We start from the raw sequence: 22,651 nt of genomic DNA, 5'->3' as shown, positions 1-22,651 counted from the left end.
GACTTGATTAACACGGAAAATGTGACAAAAACCCTCAACGATTGATATCAAACAGGTCATTTCTGTGATAAAAGAAAACAGCATTACTTAAAGTTACACATCACATATACAGATGATTTTTTATATCTTTGCAATTAAACTTTGAATCCAAATAGCCAATGGTTAAAAATACTCTGAGAAGAATTGCAGCACTTCTCAGAGGTAGGAGCAGCACAGGAAAGAGCACTTCAGCAAGAACTACGCCATTTCCACACATCATCTACCGTATTAACTTACAAAAAAGGCCCATGGGGAATTTAGAAGATGTACTATTGCATGTAACCTAGGACAGCACATGGGAATCCTTCCCATCAATGTGAGAATTTTAACAGCTCTTAAGATATGATGTTGTCTTATAATACAGCATTTTAGATAAAATTACTTCAAAATTTCCCAAAGAGTTTGCATTCATATAAGGCAGAACAAAAAGCAGTAAAAGACTTCATAGAATCAAAGCCAAATTTTTAGCTTTTCTTGCAAAAATTAAAAAGTTGTCAAGAATGAAATCTTGATTGTTATTCCTAGAAGAAAACATAGAAACGTGCCTGGAAAATTGCACCATATCAGGAGTTTGGGGAATTTTTCATTTTCTAAAAAAACAGATATGTCAGTATTCACTGGATTTATAAAACATTTTAATCAGAGAAACCTGAGAGAAACACTTTGAACACACTGGTGGACAATAAGCAGTAACCAGTCTGCTCCTTTCTAATTTCTGATGCTTGCAACTGCTTACAACAGGCATGTGGAACTCATCTGTGTGAGCCTTTGCTTTTATTCCTCACAGGACAGGATCCGCAAAGCGTGGCCCTGGGCGTGCAGGCAGTGTGGCTAGGGAAAGAGTAAGGTCAGTACAGAGGTAATACCTTGTTTCCATAATAGGAGCATTCCATGGCAGAAATGTGCACTGTTTCAGTGAACCCAAATTATTTTCGTAGCAGAAATTTCATTTATGTATGATTTCTAGGCAGATTTTCCATTTCTATGAGTTTTTGCTTCCTCCTGTCCAATAAGACAAATGACCTTGTAGCATCCTTTTGCAATTTTGACCATCCACATCACATTCATAATATCCAAGACAACACTTGAGATCATCCAGGCGCTCTGGGCTGCAAATCCTAATCTCTGGAAACCTTCTGTTCCAAATGAAGAAATTACGTGGCTGTAATAGACAGGCATGACGGCAATCCTCACCACGAAGAACACAACTGTCATCAGCACACCATTGATGATGTTGGCCTTTGAAGATTTGGGATATCCCAGTACTTCAAAAAACCACCTGCAAAAGAAGTGTTCACAAATACCAGGCAGACTTGAAGCCATCTCATTAAAAACTATTTTACTTCATGTTTAAATCATCATGTATTAATTGCTTCTACCTTTAAAATTTCTGAAGTATTGCACATTGTCTTGGCTTAGTTACAAATCCTTCTGCTTGGCTGCACTTTTTTCCCACCACTTAAGCAGTGTATGAGATCCAGTATATTGCAGAATAACACATAGAAAATCCTGCTATGAATTGTGAACCAGTTGACAACCCACACACATTACAGTGACTATTGTGCAATATCCAATAATAAAACTATATTTGAAAATCACAGAGACATATTTATTACTTGCTGTTATAGTTTATACCAACAGCAGCTAAAATTCTTTGTCTTACTGAAAGCAACTCTAAAATTTCATTTGGATTTGGTAATCTAGAGAGAGCTCTAATTTCTTGTAATTGGGATTTTCTGACTGCTTCTGTTCAGCCCAAAACCAGAACATTTTCAGAACCAGACATCGTGAACTCTTGATCACATCACAACTTGGAACATCACCCAATGAAAAAAGATAAATCTAAAAACTGTCTCTCCATCTACTGCTGGGTCATAAATGGTCTTTAAAAAAGAATTCTTGCATATTTCTTCCTAGATATAGCAGACAGGCATAACTTATGTATTGCCTAGCACACAGAATCTGAGGGCTGAAAAAGGAACAACAAACATCTTTAATCCTTTGTCATTCACACTTAAACCAGAATGAACAAGTAAAATTTGTGCAGCAATGGCAGGCAACACCACAGCAAAATAACTTGAATCACTGTATTCATACTGGGGGATGGGGAAGAGAATGAAATAATCAGTTTTCCTCCAATAAGATACAAGGCTAAAATGATTTAACAAAACTGTTCTAAACCTGGTTTAAAAACAATTTTTAATTTAATTACCTACAGATTACAACCTAGGTAATTATAAATACACTAAAAAGATTTTACAGACATCCAGCTCTAACAGAAATATTCTAGAAATTCATTAAGCATGCAACTAGGACAATTAAAATCCAGGCACACGAGGTGGCAGTCCAGCCCGGAAGCAAGATGCCTCACCATAGAAACACCGACATGAAGAGAAAGACCTGACATATTAGGTCAGATTAAAATCAAAGCTTTTACTTTCAATGATATACACAATGCAGAATCAAAAATTAATGTAAAAAAACGGTTTTCAAGCATACTGCAACATGCCAGTATAGGTAATTGGCATCTGTTTGCAACTTCACTTTCCCAGCAAATTTAAAAAAAAAAAGTCTGTAAATAACAGTTACCATTACAATTTTACCCACCACAGTTCAGAATTAATTACATAAATGCTGATACTAACATTAAAAGATCTAAATGCTTGGCATGGAGACAACCTCCAATTAGAGTTCCCTAACAACACAGACAGGAAATACACAGACAGTTCTAAGATTAGAATATCTTTTTATATTTTAATAAGAGTTCTTTTGGTACACTAAGAATGCAAACAAGAAAAATAATGTAAGTCGTTATCATTATCCACTACGTACTCTCTTAAGGGTCTGATTCACTTCAAATTTAATGGAAAAAAATCATGCACTAATGAGATGACATCTCTTAGTGCAAGGGACTTTATTATCTCCTGCAGCAATTTCTGCTTTTCTGAGAGAATGCTAAATGTCAGTATTCAAAGACCCATAATCTCACCATGGGCATTTAAAAAGTATAGCATAAATTACTTTTAATAGCCAGATGTACCACAGTTCTTTCCAACGTCACAGTCTGAAAGGTAAGCATCAGTGTAGGAGCCCACATGAACCCAGGATGACATCCTGTCTTGACAGAAGCTGGGACAACAGCCATTCACCAGGACATGAATATCAATATAAACCCTTTTTTCTTCATTAAGTTTGAAGAAGTGTTTATTTAGCTTTTAGTTTCCCTGTGCACACAGAGCACAGGCTACAACAGACTGATATCTCCCACTCAACTGCGCTGGGGCAGAGGAGAGCAGCCTCTGGAGAGCTCCATTATCCCACCCTGTCCTCCTGTCAATTCGAGTGTACCAAACTGATGTCCAAAAGGGACCACAGCACCATCTTCTTTATTTGTAAGAGCTCTGAGGAATGCTACAGTGTCATAAAACACTTCAGAGATTACAGTCACAATGCAGTAATGCACAATAGCCTGTGTGCAGGAGGAATACAGTTTCTATTTGCTTTATCCTTTCTCTACCAGACATCTGGAAAAGCAAACAGATGCCACACGTGTAGAAGCAGTAAAGCAGAAATACACCCCAAAAAGCATGGTTAAGAAAAAGGCATCTGATTCACTGAAAGTCCTCATCCTACCTTGCAAAAAGAGAAGACTGCAGCCCTGCTCTGTACCAAAGCCCCTCACCTGAGGTGAAGCCTTTCTGGGCCAAATCTTACCCCCAGCTCTGGCCTGAAGGCTGCAGAGTAAGGGATGAGGCCACCATGAAACTCCAGTGACAGCTTTCCCTTGCTGCAGTATGTGGCATAATCAGCCTCCTTTTCTGATACAGCAGCACATCAGGGAAAAACACTTGAACCAGCAGCCAGGGCAGGCTCTGAGCTCTGCAGGAGAAGCTTCAGCCCCTTTCTTCTCTAATCACAGGTGTGAAGATTAACCATTTCAGATATATAGTTAAGTGCTCAAAACAACTTGCAGAACTATTTTTGAAGGAAAATAAAGAATATACATTTATATTATTCTAGATATTCATATGCATATATGAATATTGATCTACATGTGTGGAAAATTGGAAAATAAACTTCAAAGTATACAGGGCAATGCAATTCCATTCTAGGATTCTGATGACAATATTATCTTGCTTCTTTTCCTTGTCCATGATACAAAGAAAAAAATATCTATATTGAAGATGGCTTTATTATAAAAAATAAATGAATATACAAAAGTTAATAAAGAATATTTTATTTGTGAAATTTCTGTCTTTTCATAAAAAGATGGCATTTCATACAAAGCCTGGTCTAATCTAGAAAGGAACTCGGAGATGAATACATTAGTTATACTGTTGGCTACAGCAGCAAAACATTTTCATAGCAAAAAAGACTTTCATATAGTAATCCTTAGTTCAATATATATAAATTCCCTGTCAGCAGACATTCAACAACTATAAAAAGACTTCCTAAGTGACAGAAATAGTAATGCAGATTCAGTTTTAAAGAACTACGGAAAACCTCCCTAACCACTTACCGCTGATTGACAAAAGGAGTGGAGAACTCTGCAAGGAGACGGAAGTTTCCAAAATAAGCCAGCAGACCTTTGCTCTGGTTAGCAAAACAAAACAGACATACAAAAATAGATGTGTATATGTGAAATTGTCATTTGAGTCTTAAGTACACACAGAATGATACATCATCTCAACTTCTTTAATCGAACTGCATTTGCCAGCTGTGGCCACCTTTCTTGCACTTTCAAAGCACGTTTTTTCACAAAAGCTGCAATTGTCCTTCAGGACATCTCCAATCAGCAGCTTCTTACTTCAAATAAACCTTTATAAGACCTACAGTTAAATGGCCATGAAGGCTAACTAGAGAAGACCTGCACAAGCAGTCATAGATAACTAATTACCATGATAGCATTACTGTCTGAAAGAATCATAAACATTATTGATTTTTCGACATTTAAACAAGCCCAAACAGAAACACTATGCTGAAGAAAAAATCTGCCTGCATCGTTATAGGAGCATGTTTTCCCAAAGTGAAGAGGAATTCCCAGCTCTAGTTTGCCAGGCTGGAAGGGCACAGGAGGCCCTTCCCTTTCTTCCCTCCTGCAGAGGGCAGGGGTGGCCCTTGCCAGCAGCGCTGCCAGGTCCCTGCCGTGCCCCTGGGTCGGGCACGGCTCCTCCTTGGGGCACATCCCCACCACATCCCCTCCAGCTGAGCTCCTTCCTCCAGTGACACACAGCACCCACTTACACAATTGCTGGGTAAGCAGCAGTTTGCAGATGTAGAGATAAAAAGATTGGGCGTTTTTAATTTCCTTAGGTTCCATGAACAACCTCTGGAGTGGGTGTCATGATTCCTCTTTCCCCCATCAAGCCAGCCAACACCCACTACTTCAAACTTTTCATGTTAGTTTGCACTACACCAAAGAGAAAATCGGTGTGTTTAACCAAGTTCTCTCCTACCCCCAAAAGGCAATTTGGAAATAACATACTTAGGGGTGACTTTCTCAGAAGACAACAGACTGAGAGCAACACACTGGCATCCACAGGCAGAGCTACATCCACATAGAAATAAATGCTTTTAAAGAAGCTCACACTAATATCATGCTTTCTGTTTCCTCCAGAAACAGCTAATGAATCTTCTGCATGGGGGATTAGCCTTGGTAGTAGTATTTTCATTTATTTAATATTCAGCTCTAATTCACTTTCATCCATGATAATATTAGTATATTTAATTATCTTCAACCAGAAACAAGAGTATTTACTTGACACTTTACTTCAGCTCCTTTAAACCACCACATGGGATATCTGACAGTAATCTGGCATCTTGACACTTTTAGTATTATAAGCCTGAGATTCGCACAGTAGGCAGGGAAAACATCATTAAGGTTGGAAAAGACCTTTAAGATCAAGTCCAACCATTAACTGTGCTCTGTGTGCTCACCACTAAACCATATCCCCAAGTGCCACATCCACATGCCTTTCAAACTTCCAGGGATGGGGATTCCACCACTTCCCTGAACACTTTCCTAACCACCCTTTCAGTGCAGAAATTCTTCCTACCATCCAAAATAAACCTCCCCTGGCACAAGTTGTGGCCATTTCCCCTCATCCTGTCACTTGTTACCTGGGAGACAGAAGTAGAACATAACCACTTGAAACTATTTCCTTCTAACTTTCCAACTAAATATTCAAGCTTGTGGTTTTAATTAAAACCCTGTTCCATAATCATATGAAAAGCCCTTCTGTCAAAGTCTCTTTACAACAAAAATTTAGAAAAGTTTTAAGTTCAACAAAGTTAAACATTTTTGTTGGAGTGTAACATTGAGAAGTCATGCATTTACCATAAATAACTGATAAAAACATTTAAAAATAATGATTCAAAGTATAAGTATGCCTTTCATTAACCAGTGAATTTTTTTTAACATTAAGCAAGTGAGGTCTATAAAAGCTGTTTCTTTAATCTCATCTGCTTATGTTACAGGAAAATACAGCACTTACCAGTACAAAATAGTAAGCATACAGAGCTGCCAAGTGATGTATTACAAAAAATTTGTCACCAATTGCCTTCCAGTAGTAAATAATAAGCAACAGATCTACAAGAGAACAGAAATAACTATAAACTACTACTTATTATACAATCATTGACCTCAGAATAGCTTCTCTAAGTTTTAGAGATATACCAAGATATGGCTGCAGTAGAAACCCTCTGAAATAATATCTGAAGAGAACATCTTTATCCTAAAGGCTTCCCTTCAGTCAAAGCATTAGGCAACAGCATTCTCTCAACGATTTCCATAAATGGTTATTTTCCACATCAATGGAAATACACATACAATAATTTTAGCCACAGTATTTTGGAAGGAAAAGGTGGATCCTGTATCTCATAGTGACTTCACATTTATGACCCCGAAAATCTGGAACAAATGACATTTAAGAAAAGACAGGTCTGCAGGGGGCATAGCAAACATACAAATACATGCAACAAATGCAGGGATCTATTACAGAGAACCTCTGAATCAAAAAGTAAAGTATGTTAGTAAATTTGGGACCATTTACCAGAACTATTTTGCAAGAGGTATTTGGAATAAGAAGCATATTTGCATTATTAAATCCCGATTTTCTAATTACTGCAAAAGTGACATAGCAAGTTAGTGTTAAAAAGAAAGCTTTAACATAAACCAACCAACCAAAAAAAAAAAAATCTTTCTTTTCCCATGATGGTCTGAGAATTCAGAAGATCTTGTTCTCTGTAGTGGAACAAGCAATTTCTGTCCCTACTTTCTGCAAATGAGTACTTTGGACTGGAATATTATTGACCAAGGTTCCAAATCAAAGACTTTACCCCTGTGCCTTTCTAAAGTCCAGAGTGTGCCTTGATCTCTTTTATATTAGCTATCCTCAGGCAGGGCTCTACATCATCTGACATATCTGCTCACTTCCTATTAATAATTAAACATCAACTATATAGGGAAGTGAGAGAGAATGAGTGGTCAGGTTGAGATGCCTGTTCAAAGGCATTCATTAATTCATCATGAAAGTTTAATGTATAATTATTCAAAAATAGATACTGATTAATTTAAACATGGCAGCTGAAGCTATGAAAAACCCCAGACACTTAAAATAATGCACAGTTTAACTGAATATGCTGATCACCAGATTATCACTTCCACTGGGTTGAGAAATCCAGTATGAGATAACCAAGTCTGTGGCCCAGTCTCTGAGCAGAGACTTCACCCTAACATGAGAAGTTTTCACTGAAAACAGTCCAAGTCACAAGTTTTTGGATTGATAAGTCAGTATTATCCCCATACAACATAATACATATTTAGAAATAAGTAACATACAAAATAAATAATTCCCATGTTTTATACATGACTGAATTTTGGCTTAAAGGGAGACTAAAAGAGGGGCAGGCAGGATCCATTTGCCTCAGCTTGTATTGAAGGTTACTAAAATTCTTCTGCTGGCATTCTGAGGCCACAGGAAGAAACACATTCTAGAAGAGATACGAGCTGTAGGCACTAAGAAGAGAGTGAAGGGCACTGCTCTAACACCTTCTCAACTGGCCAAAGGACAAAACTGAGCTGGAGGTTGCACATCGAACCATCACAAAGCCACACAGTGGTATTTCCTCAGTTCTTGGGGAGATATTCCATCTTTCACATCTGCTAGCAGGATCCTGTGATTTCACCACAACCCACAAATCCATTAGCAATTTTAAAAGCCACAGCAGAAACTGTATTGTATACACGTACCACATCTTCACCACAGTGGCTCAGCATAAACATATAGGTATGGTGACTCAATATACATAAACAGGTCATGCATGCTTTATACATATTGCATAATTACCAGAAATGAGGTAGCCTGTGGTAATAGCAATATTCAGCTTCACAATTGAAGGGTCACCCCTGTAAACATACCAAAAATACATAGTTACAGCCTAATTTGCAAAGGACACACATCTCAAACACAATGCCCATCAGGGCACATTATTCTTGGCTCATCAGTAAGACATTATGCAATCTAGTTAAGGAGGGTTCTAATCACAAGTGAATTCCTTTTCCACCCAAACACAAGACACCTACTAACTACCCTAATCAGGATCAACCCCTGCCTCGGCACAGAGACTGCCCCAAGACCTTGCTAGAGATGTGAACTGAAACCCAGCAAGTACTCTGAGCTGGCTGCTCAGGAAACTGGGCATAAAAGAGAACAGCCCAGTCTCTGTCTCTTAGCCCTTTAACTGACACTGTGTCTCCATTTTTGTTTTCTGCCAATGCTAAAAGTTTGGTAAGGGTGACAAAAATATCTTGCTCAGCTGGTGCTTTTCATATTCATAATCAGAAGGATGTTTACAGGGATAAACAGAGTAGAAGGACACAGGAAAGGAATTATTTGCCAGTTCTCTGGAGCCAAAGAACCTTTGAGCAGAAATGCTTTTCAGAGTAGTTTCCACACCTTCTATCCCTTCCCTTTTGGTGCCAAACATTCAGCAGGCAAAGCCCTTAGTAGCATACACACAGCTTCAGTTACTCTAGAATGTTCAACAAACCCAAACTTGTGAATACAGCTCCAGAAAGGGAAGCATCCACGTTACTGCAAGCAATGTTTGTTCTTTTTCTCCACTGTCCTCTGTGCTTTGAGGAGTTTGGTAAGCAAGTCTTTTTTCCTTGGCACAAGGATTGTAACTTAATTTTTAAATTAAATCGTGCCACTAATCTAGCTATGTATTGTGTAAATATGAATTGAGCTTCAAGTGACAGATCAATATATCCATAAAATGTAGACTGCTCAACACAAGCTGTGAAAGCAATCCTTGTTGTAAACCTTTCCTGAAAAAAGGAACCTAACTGTGCTTACAGCCAACTCCAATACAAAGTCTGCCTCACCCAGAACACAGTAAAATGCTATTACTTAACTATTTCTTCTTAATCCTATTGGAATGGAGCAGTGGGAATAGATTTCCTGTATTATTACAATCTGATCACTAATTTGTAAAGCTTTCTTAGTGTCTAAAACTAACTGTTCCCCTCAGCGAGAGGGTAGTTTACAGGAAAAGAGGACTCACAAAACCAGAATTCTGCTGTTAGGTGAAGAAAAATCATTAATAGGAGAGTCTGGAATTCACTCCATCTGTTAAGGTTGGCTGTAGACGTTCTTTTAAATACAGCTTGAAATGGGAACATTTTTCCATGGCTTCAAAACTTGATTTCATGAGCTAAATACGTTGTGGGCTGAGTGCTTCTTTAGGTTTAGACATAGAGCAGAGACAGATATGTTCCCAACTTTAGCAGGAACTCTTTACATAGAGGCCTCATGCTAGAGCTCCCAGCAGCAGCATCGTAACTAAACTTCTCAGGGGTCCCAACACACTTCAGCACATCACCAGCAAGACTAAGCCTGTGCTCAAGAGCCTTCATATTCTCCAGAGAACATGCAAAGGACTGAGTATATGAAATTGTTTCCTTGATAATGGGAGACATGACTTAACTGGATGGGACAGGGAATAGTGCACTTCCCTCCTTTTTTTCCCCAGAGAATGGTTACTTTGCATCAAACCTCCTCTAGGCTTTCTAAACCAACACTTCAACAACATATATGGCTGCACTGTTCATCTGTCACATCCCTTCAAGAAGAGTCCATGTTAGAATCCCAAATAATTCTCAATAAATTGAGAACTTAGGTCAGGAAATCTGGAAGATTTTAGACTAAATTCTATCTCCTTGACTGGAAGGTGCAATGGAATTTAATGAGCCCTGATGTCTGCAGGCCAGTTTTGATGCAAGCAAGAGCCCAGAGTGACAAACAGGGAGTGACTTGAATAAGCAAATGGGAAGAGCTATCTCTTTGGTGATTGCTAAGAAGGTATGTATGGCAAATGAATTACACATGAAGATGCACGTGTGGATAGAACAAACAAAAGTCCATACCACTGACTTTCTTCAAACTTCTTTGCAGATACAGAGTCATATAAAATGCTAATCAAACATCAAACTTGAAAATTATAATGACTATGAAGTGAACAGTCATAGGAAAGAGCCTGTTCTCCTATGAAGCTACAACTTAATCTACTTATTTACGTCTTCTCCTTATCTGATCTCTACCACCTCCACATTTTCTACCATGTGATTCTCACCGCCACAAAAACAATTTCTACATCATCTATATTAGTCTCTAGTACATACTGAAAAAAAAGGAAAAATTTTATAAGAAGTGCTAGACCATCAAAAAATGTCACCACAACACTGATGTTTCCCTGGAGCTTACCAATGCTCCAGTCTCTGTCATGATCTACTGTACCTATTTTCAGTCATTACCTGACATTCTCTCCCCAGTGAACCCAAACCCTTTGCAGGGTTCAATGGAGAATTTTCACACAGATATACACTACCCAGATCTGCTACAGCTTTTCAATTTCACTTTAAAATGATTACTGTAAATAGCAGAGTCTCAATCATACTGACTTATAGTTACAGTTTATTCTTTAATAATTTAATATGCTATTTCAAATCAGTTTCTTGTATTTTATCTATTCCACTTCACAGAGACACATTGAACTAAGACACTAATACTGACACAATAGTTATCAAATTTTCAAATAGTACAGACATAGAAATGAACGCATCACAACTGCATATTTTAATGGAAAATTAAACAATCATTCAGTACTTAATACACTGTAGGATTTTTTTTTCCATTATGTTCTTTTATTGTGTAACCACAACATATATGTAACATGCCTTACCAGAGATGGTCAGCATTAACAGCATCATCGTACAATAAAATATAAAGGCAAAACCCTCCAACCACCAGGGCGTGGAATGTGGACACTGTCCTGAAAAAGAGATCACAGTCACAAGGAGGCACTGCCATTCACAACATCCCCTTCTGTGCTTAAGGTAGGATGTATCCAGAGGCATTCTCAACTGCCTGCAGATACTTCTGTGGGAGACAATCATGTGTTCTCTATGCTACATCCAACCACTTACACAATGACAGGTGTAAAAAAACAGTCAAGAAGAAGGAATCTATTAGACTGGAGTGGCATTGACAATATTAGATACAAAGTGAGTCTTAAAAGTAAGGAAGATCTAAGTTTTCTTCCAATTATCCCATATATTAATGAATCCTTAAAGACAGTACAACATCTAGCTCTCTAACAAGTGTTTTCTGCATTGTGCCATTTGCTGAAAAATGTATATGCAAATTCATACTCAGATTAGCCCAGCAGTCCTGCAACAGCAGCTTTCTCCTTTCAGGCACCAAATTAAAAGACCCATAATAAGTCTAGTTTGGATCTGGAAGGTGGCATTAAACAAAAAATCCTAAGCTTCAGATAGAATTTCTAGTGAATTTGAAATAGATTTTGGTTTTCAAAGAGAAAGCTACAACCAAGTTATACAAGCTGAGTACCTAAGGTATAACAGCTACAGGTTTATATCAATTAGCAGCTTTGTATTGGACAAAGGAAATATAAAACAAACGTCACAGTAATCAAAGCTGCTTTGTCCCTACCTGGGTACCAGACACATTGTTCCCCCAAAGACAACAGTCTCCAGTTGACAGGCTGCATGCACACTGTAGATAAACTCTGCATGCTAACAAGCATGCACTTTTAGAGAAATATCTATTTACAGAAGCCCAGCAGGGTTTCTGCCAGCACACAGGCCAGGGCCCCTCCTGCCCTTTCAGTCCACATGTATCCTTGGAAGGTAGAACAATGCAATGGGCATGGGTCCAAAATGTGTAACCTTCCTGCTCTAGCCACGGGTTTAACACAACTGTAAGCTGCACCTAACACCATGTAGCTACTGTCTGCTTTCTCACTTTCCAAATGTAATTACAAAGTAAAAAAAAGTGAAAAAATATCCATAGGAATCACAAATACTGCTTGAAAGATGAGAGCTAAGTTCAGTGCTGTATGACTGGAAACACTTCACACCATATTCACAGCACCAACAATACACACACAAATGCACAGATGCTGTTAGTTATTATTCCTGTCTTTGTACATATTGAATACATATATTTGGAAGTCATTAATATTTTAGATGTCCTTAAGGCACTCTCTGGAATCTAAGCTCTACCATGCAAGATTTGAAGAAATCATCTTCCTTCCTGCAGAAGACTTTGCAAAGAAAGAGGTTATAATCCCTGCTCCATTTCCAGAAGTGGTACTATTATCTATTGGCAATAGAAGATTCTGGTAACTATTCATAAAAGAGACTGTATTTACAATTTGTTTCAAGAATGTCACTGTGCTATTTTCAGCAGCTTTTTCAATAGTGTGCCAGAAAATGAATGGAGATTAGTATAATATGAGTAGTCAAAAACTGGATGAGAACAATTAATAATCATTACAGCACAGGCTGCACTTTTGCCCTCTCTTCTTCTAACAAAGACAGAAAATTTAATTATCAGAATTTTAATGATAATTAATAGTTTAATTAAAATGTTTACTTTTGTAAAACAAGATTTAAAAAGATAGGAACTTTTCTTGCTTTTTAAAAACAAAGCAGAACATGCAGTATTAGTGTCTGAGAAATACCTGGAATTTTTGAACTTGAGGAGAGGATAATACTACAAGAAAGAAAATTTGTCCTAAAATATAGCTCATTAGTTTATAGTTCTAATTTGTTTTTGAAGAGGCAGTTTACCTAAACCTTCCTGTTTAGAATACAAGTTATAGACAACTAAAACACTTGATGGGAGTGAAATAAAAGAAAAAAAAAGGCAGCAGATTTCCTCCTTAACTCTGGACTTTGAAGCTTCTCCACAGACAGGGGAGAAAAAGGGAAATAGTACAACAGACCATTTTAATAAGGAATCTAGGTCAAGCTATCAAGCTCTGTACATTTCCTTGAAATTCTTTTCAAAGCTTGCATCCTTTAACTCCTCATTAAGCTGCAAACAAAAAAAGCTGCAATGCTAGGTTGCAGACTTGCTTCTTTATTATTGAATTTTTTTTTTTCCACAACTACTTAATAGCATTACAAGCATGTATTACAGGAGAGGCAACAGGAATTTATGCACAACTTGAAGAGTTATACTACATCTGTGACCAAATACAGTTTTTAACTCAATTTGAGTGTCCATATATTTCAGATGCCAGAAGCAATTACTTTATTGGTTCATAATTCTTGGAAGGTCAGAATGAACAAACTGACAGCATGGAAAATACTGAGTCAAGAGCTGCAGCTCAAATGCTTGATTACGAAGCCCTCCAAACTGTAACAATATATTTTCAATGCTATAGCTCATTTCAGTCAGATGCCCTCTTCCAGACCCAGCTGAGCTGATAAAAATGCATAACCATCCTCTGTGCCAGTTTCCTTAGCACTGCCAACAGAATCATTTGTGTGTGCACTCCCTACACCAGTTCAATATAGGACAAAATAACAACCATCCACTTTTAAATAATTTAAATGAAACCAACATATTTTACTGGGACATAGTAACTGTCTCTACCTGCAGAGCTCTCTGCAGAATAAATACATACTCCTCTGCATTCTCTGAACTTGCAAGATACTCCTTGAGGCCTCTCTTCATTTCGGTGAAACACTGGAGTGACAGGGCAGTTTGACAAAACACTGTGTTTGGTTAGCAGAGCTGAAGTAACACAGGCACAGCTAGCCTTTCTTTCCCTTCATGTCCTCCTCAGTTATAACATCCACAAGATGCTGATGAACCATGCTTTGTGTTTCATGCCTTCTAACTCCTGAACTGGATGAAGCCTGGGATCACAACCCATCTGTGTGCTAGTATCTACATCCTGCTCTCAATCCCAAGAAAAATAAAACTGTGCAAAGAGGTAAAAAAGGACATAGTTTGGGGTACTGTATCAATATCTACATCCTGCTCTCAACCCCAAGGAAAAAAAAAACTGTGCAAAGAGGTAAAAAAGGACATAGTTTGGGGTACTGTATCAAGTTGAGCAGTTAAACACCTTACTGCAAAGTAGCCCAGAGATTATGGAGCAGCTTATTTCCAGCACACTTGTGATGTGTAAAACAATTCATGTTATTATGCAAAGCACTACACCAGCATAGTGCTACCAGGCATAGGGTAAGTTCTCATAAAGCCTATTATGCAATTCAAAGGCCATTTGATGTGGCTATAGACAATAGTTCAGTTTCACAAGGGAACAGTTTAGTTTACTTTCCCTGTCTGCCTCTTATTGTTAATTGGAACAGAGAGGTAACCCTAAGCTGCAGTGGTACTGTGAACTGGCATCCTACACAGTTGTTCTGGCAGACAGGTAATTATTCAAAGATGGAACTGAAATCAAGATGGTGCCTTTAAGAACACTGCAAGTGGACATTTGCCAAATGGAAGGGCAAGGCTATTTGAGTTGCTAATGCTGCCTAGAACAATGGAAACAACTTTCAAAGTTATTGTATCCACCTGACACTAAACAGCACTGAGGAGGAACACAACTGCAACTAATGCATTTGGAATGCAGTGACAACCACACAGTACACATTTTTGAGCTTTAAATTTGGGAAACATCTGAAAAAATATTTTGAAGTTGTAATAGGCTACTCAAAGGAATACTGTACCTATTCATTTCAACTGGAGAACCTTGTGTACTATATATACCCTTTCAGAGTAGTATGTTGCAAACAAAACCTCATTGATCACCCCACTTTCCATTACCATCTTATATTTCCCTTATGGCTTAAAAGACTCATGGGTCAAACAAGTTTCTCAAAGTCCTGTATCTGAGGGGACAAGTGAAATGCAGGTGGATCCATCCCACTGATGGAAATGCAGAAACACAGAGTGAGGAATGGTTTCGGACAGAGTTTCCACAACTCCTTCCTGCATGTGTACCCTGTGTCTGCTACAGCTTCCCCTCCTCCTCCTGCAGTCTCCTTTCCCTACAACACACATGAACCTGACTCTTTTCAATACTACACCAAAGTGGCATTAAATTCCTTGGGAAGCCTTAACCTATATGAAACAGTTTGTAGTGTAGTAGCACCAGGTGAACAAACTACTTTCATTTGCTCCTGAAAGCATGACCAGAGATACACTGGGATTTAGAATAAATGGCAATAGTTTTGATTTTCATATGTGTTTGGAAAGGAATTTTTTATCTCTTCTCTTTACTAGAAGCATCACAGAGCGTCCTTTCAGTTTATTACTTCTCACCAGTCAATGCTTTATCTTTGTACTGACCTTTACTTGGACATCACTGTCTAACAAAGCATTTAATGTACAAGTGCTAGCAATGCTGTGTCTCCATGAAGGGGCCTCAACATTTCACATGCATTATTTGTCCAGTGCCAGCCCTCTGATCTTTACTTTTAACTAACAGGGTTTTCTTCAGTCTTACACATACACACACAGGTGGTTTAAATGTTCATGATTTCAGGTAAATCTTTAACTGTTGTTGTTTCGAACACTTTACCTTGAATTCCATTCGATCTTCCTTTTTTGGCTGAGATTGTTAAAACCAGGTGTTATCTGTGCTGACACCCAAGAACTTACAACATGGAACAAGAGCTGAAATACAGTAAAACTGGCAAGAGCAACACCAATAGTCAGGTTGCTGAAGGAAGCCATTGTTCTTCAACCTGTGAAGAGAAGCAGAAGGTAATTTCACTCTATTCTCCATTTAACTATTTTAAGCAAACACAGAAATTGTTTTTGATAGCAAACTTATAAACAGAGATATTATTCACTACAAGTTTCTACCTGTTTGGTGTCTCTACTTAAGCATTAACAGTATAAAAGTATGTCCAAACTTTTAGATACACAAGTTGCATTTTAGTTTCGGGTTTTTAACATTTGCATATTAGGCATTTTTGTGGCCTAAAATTGCATGTATTTTATCTACACAGAAAGGGCAGTGAAGACCACTGACCAGGCCAACTGCCAGCTCTGCAGCCTCCACTCCTCCCTCAAGAACCTCCAAAGTCAAAACTTGTTTCATTATTGCCAGATTGACTGCTGCCAACAGGAGTTTAAAACGCAACAACGCAATCAAGGAAGCACAGAAGAGGTTTTTGGGTCAGCCAGAGAAGCAGTAGCCTCGCTGCAGCTCTGTTTGTGCACTTTGCAGAGACAGAAGCTCTCCATTCACATGGCTCAGCCGAGAGCTCGTCCCTGGGAAGGGCTGTGGGCTGTTGCATCGGAGCTTTCCTCCTTCACACAACTCCAACCTCCCCACATTGCTACCCAGTGCAAAGCCTCTCCCGTCAGAGCTGACTGACTTTTCACTTGCTGGATGTTCAGCTGTTTCATGAGGTCTAAATACCAGAACAATTCCAAACAGAACTGTCAGTCTCTAAATGCTTCAGTCGTTTTTCCTGAGTCGCCAGTATTTGCAACACAGAATGATATTTTCCCAAAAGCCACAAACCTCTGACATGCATCTCTAATTTGACAGTCAAGTGGTTTGCACTCCAAGACTGGCAAAAGGTACAAACTCAAAAAATGTCAATTTATATTAAGTTGAACTGGAAACTGGAGGAAAAAGCCAAACAGCCTTCATTTCAAATATTTAAATAATTATTTTAATATCTATACAAAAAAATGCTGTTACTTATTTTAGTTGTACTTAAGAAAATATCTAAACATAAAATGAAGACTTTTAGGATAGCATAATTTGATTTTACTACAGCAACCTTATGGTCAGCAAAAGCAATACAATGATGTAATACATTTATGTCCACCTTTTTTTCATGTGCATTACAGAACAAGTGAACATGCCTTAGATCTTTGAAATTGTATCTGCATTGCAGATGGTAAGAAACTTGAACTTCAGGAAGAAAATAGAGGAAAAGGTCCATCATAATATCAAAATAATAACTTTTTAAAATTAAGTACAATATTCTCACTTGGGGTGTAAATGGTTAGTATATTGAAACATATAGATCAGAAAAAGCATTATTTCATCTTTGAAGATTTAGAAACAGAAGGTTTCTCAAACTTTTCCCTCTCTACTTCTTTGTTTTTTATTTATTCTCCCAGAACTGAAGACAAAACTTCCTCTGATTAGTACCCACAGAGCTACAGATATAAAAACAGAACACAGGAAAAACAAGAGCAGATTTGCTGAGTGAAATCTGCCTCTATCATGTAGATTTCAAGTGCTTACTTCAGACCAGCTTTAATTCTGTCCTAGGGACTCCACAATTCTTTGAACATGTTTGATGTGCTCCTAGGACCCATCTTCCTGCTCAGTTGAACCCAAAAGGACTAATAAAAACTAATATCCCAGACTTTGCATGCTCTGGGACACCTATGCAACACAAATCACAGGGGGTGATTCAGCTTATAAATGCATTTTTAATCTAAACTAAAATTCTGAAGTACACACACTGCAGTGCATTGCATTCAATGAATTTATTCCAGTTGTTTTCTGATTACCTGTTCTAGTGCAGCAGCATATAAGTCCTGCATACTTTTTTGTTACCCTATCAAAACTTCCAATTTCAATAACAATCCTGATTATTCACTATTCTTGATTCTCCACATAGTTCTTCATTTGCCTACACTGATCAAGAAGACACAAAACACAAACCAAACTTTATATCCATTTCATATAGTGTAAAGTACCAGACAATGGGTGTTAATCTCAATTTTCTAAGACCTTACCATTTGAAGGAATAAAACAATTTAGTATCTACCAGTTTAAACTCACTGAGAAGCGCTGTATAGTGTCCAGTTCCAGATTCTAACCCCAAGGACAAAACTTTGTTATTACATTATCTCATATGTAGCAACCAAGTCTTCTCTTGGACAATGTAAGGACAAAGAAATTATCAGTTGGTTTAATGAAGGAAGACAAAATCCACATTAAGTACAAATCTCTTCAGAAAAATAGCAAAACTACTGAGCATTAACCACACCTACGTCATCCTTTTGACTAAAATATAGCAATTCTCATGATGCTACGTTTTATTAATCTTCAGTGACTACACTAGTATCTCTTGATGCCAAAGACACTGACATAATCCCTTGGACAAGAGAAAACCCTGTTTTGTTTTGTTACCTTAGAAGATTATATTAGGTAAGTAATGTTTCAGCTTTTGACAGGTGTTCATTTTAGTACAGATTATGGAATTAAACAAACCTTGCAAGCATCCCTTGAAAGAACTGCATTAGAAGACTAATGTTTCACCTAAGGAGCCTGTGGAGGGAAGGTCCTTGCATGGAAAGTGCATGACCTGACTTTCAGCAAATGCAGAACCACGATGCCCATGAAGGAGAATGGTGCAATGGTTTTAGAGAAGAGAGGCAGGCAAAAAATTAATCACTAAGCCTCCCTGGTTGGTCTCACAGATGCTCAAGTTTTGCAAGCCTGATTTCATATATGCCTATCAAGATGCTGTTTAAGTATAGTAACTACCAAGTCCAGAATAGTTTTATGCTTTACCTCAGCAATTAATAGTGTCATATTTTAGTTCAGTTCAAGGACCTTGTGTAAATACAGCATTTCATATAAGTTCAGCTACAAACATTGTCCCATATCTATAGGTTGTTATTTTCTCATATCTCTACATTGTTTTCAACTGTATCCTGTTTAACATGAAAATTTACTGGTCTTTACCAGATTTTTTCTTTTCATTTACAAGAAAAATTATTCATGTTGCTGAACCTAAGTAGCCTGTTGCATTGTGCTTGTTGACTTAAAACAAGAACAATTAGCTTCTGATTACAATTTTCCTTGACAAAGTCCAAAGTTAGTAAGCCAGGCAGCTTCAACTACACTGTGGGGTTTTTTTCCCCAAGTATCTTCTTATAGCTGTACAGCAAAGTCTGATCAAGATACAGAACTTTGTGGATTATGTATGAGCAGACACTTTATCACCCAAACTGCATAGTCATTGATTACTGTTCTGTCAGCTGATACAGGGTTTGAGCTAATGGGAGGCTGGCTGGGGAGCAGGTGTAGTGTAACTACTTTGTAATGCAGGAAAAACAGCACAATATTCAGGTTGGTTCTCCACCATTAGCACTTGCCTTGCTTACCCAAAATTACTGTCTTAAACATTCGGTTAGACAGTAACTACATATGATCAGAACTTCACTCTTGTAGCTTTTCAATGGAGTCTTTAGGTAAATAAATATTACCAAATACTTGAAACTAACATTTTTGCAGCAAGGTATTGCTTACATGCCTAGTGTGATTTCAAATTACTCCATTGACCCAATAGCTTTGAAGAGGTTAATAACACAGGTTTTTTTGTCATACTCTGGTAAGAGCTAAAAATATGTTTGTTTTCATTTGCTATTGACATGCAGTGGTTTTCCTGCAATTCTGTTTCCACTTGAAATTTACAAGAAAAAGCAATATCCATTCACCTCCAATATGATAACACTATGAACTCCTGATAGAAATAAGTTAGCACTTAATGAAAGAGGATAAAGGAGCAGGAAAGTTATCAAGTGTTGTACCATCAAAAGCATTTAGCATTCACATTCTCCTCCTCTTACTGTTTCTGCATGCAACAGTAGAACGAGACACGGCAAGAAGGTGCAGTGGAAGGTTTAAGGCCCACAGCCCTTACTTTCTTCGAGGCTGGATTTCCAGATGAGTTGGATCAATTTCCAAACAAGATTACACCGTAAAGCTGCTATTGATACCAGGACATCGCATGAAATACTGTGCTCTCCTGATCCACTTAAAACTGAAAGTCAAATCCAACAGCTGCAAAACTTGTCAGACCAATCTGCAGAGAGCAACACTGAACTACTGACTGTTTCCACATTTTATAATAAGCCCAGTAACAATAGCAGTGCTGGAGCTTTGCTGTGCTCTCGGTTCTGAATGGTAGATCCTATTCGTTTGATATCTTATTTGCTCAGTAAGCAGCGTTAGGGAGAAACACAACAAAATTCAAGCTGCTCACACTTAAGCTGTTCCCTTTTTATTCAAGGCTATTCACACCCTAAACTCCACGCAGCTTTCTGCTCACAGAACATCAAAGCAACCGGCAGATAAAGCATTATTATAAAGGCAGTGTCCTCAGGATGAGGTGGCCGCTGCGATACCATTCACCGAATTCCCTCAAACCCCGCAATCAGTCAGGAGCCGCACAGCCCCAGGAGGGACCCCGCCCACACCCGGTGGGCGCGGAGGGGCCCCGGGCTGACCCCGAGGGACGCTGCCCCGAGCCGGGCATTACCTCTCCCGGTGCCGGTCACCCGCGGCGCCCGCCGGTCGCACCGGCCCCGAGCGGCCGCCGGGCAGGCAGGCAGGCAGCGGGCAGGAGCGCGGAGCAGCGGGCAGGGGCAGGCAGCAGAGCACAACAGCGGGCAGGCAGCGGGCAGGCTCCGCGCTCGCTCCGGCCGCGGGAGGCGGCGGCTCCGCGCAGCCCTGCGCTGTCAGCGCGCCCCGACCTGGGACCGGGGTTACGGGGGCTGCGGCGCCGCCTCCTCCTCCTCCATGCCTTCCCCGCGGCGTCGGGGACGGGACAGCCCTTCCCGGGCGCAGGATGCTCCGGCGGGGATCGGGTTACGGTAGCCGTAGCCTTAAAGGGGCCGAGCCGCCGCCGCCACCTGCCGCCGGGCTCCGCTCGCCGCCCCCGAGGGGCCGCGGCTTCCCCGGACCCTCCCCCCGCCCGCCCCGCGCTGCGGCCACCGCCCCCTCTCCGCAGCCGCCCCCTCTCCGCAGCCGGCCCCTCTCCGCAGCCCCTCGCCGCAGCCGGCCCCGGGAAGGCCGCGCAGAGCGGGGCTCGGCCCCCACGGGAATGGCCCGGGGCCGTTCCGCAGCTCCTCAGCGCGGCCCCAGCGCAGCCGCGGGGACAGCGCGCGGCGGGACCGCCCGCGCGGGCAGCGGGCCCCGGTGCCAGCGGTGCCCCTGCGAGCTGCCACCATGGGCACACGGGCCCTGGACGCTGCTGAATGTTCGTGGTGGTTGTGCTGGGGCGGGATAAAGGCCAGCCAGACCTGCCACCTCACCTCCCAACAACATTTTAGTCACTGTGTCTTTCACTTACACAGCCCGGTTGTCTGAAATGTGTCATGCGAAAAATGCTGACGTGACCGTTCGTGCCCTAGGAATCCATTTATGCACTCCTTGGGAGCACTGTACAGCACAGAGCCATGGGGAACACACCCATCACAGAGAGAACAGGTACTGCCGATACTTGCCATTTACTAAATTCAATGCTGTGATTTATGACAAATTTTTTTTTATTTTACATTTTTGAGCTGTTGTATTGAAAAACAAGCAAACTTACATTGACAAAATTAAATACACTGGATAGACATAGTCTTTCACCAACTAGAAAACATAATGGTCATGACTGTTCCTCTTGGCATTCTTCTGCTATCATCCACATCCTAAACCAGCTCAATTTTACATTTCCATTAATGATTTCTGATTAATAAAGTAAAAATTCTCCTCTAACAAAATAATGATATGGGTACTAATATACATCTCATCCTGTGGTTTAAGCTGCAGCTGACAAGTCATCTACCCCGCTATGTACACTGAACTCTCTTGCAAGGCATCTCCCACAGCAGGAATGCTCTGGCTTAAGCCTGACTAGAAACTGATGTTGGCTTGCCTTAATGCGCCAATCTGCAAAATGCAGAAAGCCAGGTGCTGATTAAAGAGGCATTGAGCCATTCCTGCTGCAGAAGTGGGAACCTGTGGGAGGTGGGCAGGGCACAGTGCCAGCATCTCTAACTGTTTGCAGCCAGCTTGGCATAATCCATTGCTGGGCATGAACCAATGACCAGGTGTTTGTGTAAACATCGGAGCTACTGAAGTTTGCTTTCCTGTGGACTTGTGTCTTATGACTGACCAGCTTTTGAATTGATTTTTGTTAACAAAATTTTATGAGATGTCCTCAGACAAGTGAAGGGGATCCCGCTCCTGCTTCCGATCTCCTTCCATTTCAAAAACAGATGGAGAAATAAAGACAGCAATACCATATGAACACAATATCAACACAATCACTTAATTTCTTAGTGAAATTAAGATTAAAACCTCGTGTTTTACTCTGATGTCATATCACTCGATATAAATGAATATTCAACTTGTTTTCTACTACATCTTCAATTTCTAATGAATCAGAATAGCCACTGAATCCTAAGAACTCCATGGTAGAATCATAAACCACTTTTAAGATCACATAAACCATAAAAATTCC

At 39.7% G+C, this 22,651-nt stretch overlaps 1 protein-coding gene across 3 annotated transcripts; it reads right to left on the bottom strand.

Moving 5' to 3' along the window:
- Nucleotides 1-657: 657 nt before the first annotated feature.
- TLCD4 (TLC domain containing 4) lies at nucleotides 658-21,135 on the bottom strand. Of its 3 annotated transcripts, none has more exons than XM_039727207.1 (7): nucleotides 20,892-21,135; nucleotides 15,952-16,117; nucleotides 11,284-11,373; nucleotides 8,388-8,446; nucleotides 6,534-6,628; nucleotides 4,559-4,632; nucleotides 658-1,318 (listed from the first exon to the last, which is right to left on the bottom strand). In XM_039727207.1, exons 2-7 carry the CDS (start codon nucleotides 16,104-16,106, stop codon nucleotides 1,003-1,005), a joined length of 789 nt encoding a protein of 262 aa, XP_039583141.1. In that variant the 5' UTR covers nucleotides 16,107-16,117; nucleotides 20,892-21,135; the 3' UTR covers nucleotides 658-1,002. The 3 variants fall into 3 exon arrangements, with proteins under 3 accessions (XP_039583141.1, XP_039583142.1, XP_039583143.1); XM_039727208.1 differs by lacking the exon at nucleotides 20,892-21,135 and adding an exon at nucleotides 20,678-20,828; XM_039727209.1 differs by lacking the exon at nucleotides 20,892-21,135 and adding an exon at nucleotides 20,060-20,205.
- Nucleotides 21,136-22,651: the final 1,516 nt, after the last annotated feature.

The sequence above is a fragment of the Passer montanus genome, unplaced genomic scaffold (assembly GCF_014805655.1).
Source record: "Passer montanus isolate IOZ18808 unplaced genomic scaffold, ASM1480565v1 scaffold60, whole genome shotgun sequence".
In the NCBI taxonomy this organism is placed as follows: Eukaryota; Metazoa; Chordata; class Aves; order Passeriformes; family Passeridae; genus Passer; species Passer montanus.
Note: the sequence above shows the minus strand (reverse complement) of the source record. Positions and strands in the feature narration are given on the sequence as shown.

Coding starts and splice junctions, on each gene's coding strand:
- TLCD4 (XM_039727207.1), bottom strand. CDS start 16,106: ATGGCTTCCTTCAGCAACCTGACTATTGGTGTTGCTCTTGCCAGTTTT. Junction 11,374..15,951: donor AAGATCGAATGGAATTCAAG/GTAAAGTGTTCG, acceptor TCTCTTTTTCAG/GACAGTGTCCACATTCCACG. Junction 1,319..4,558: donor ACTCCTTTTGTCAATCAGCG/GTAAGTGGTTAG, acceptor CTTCTTTTGCAG/GTGGTTTTTTGAAGTACTGG.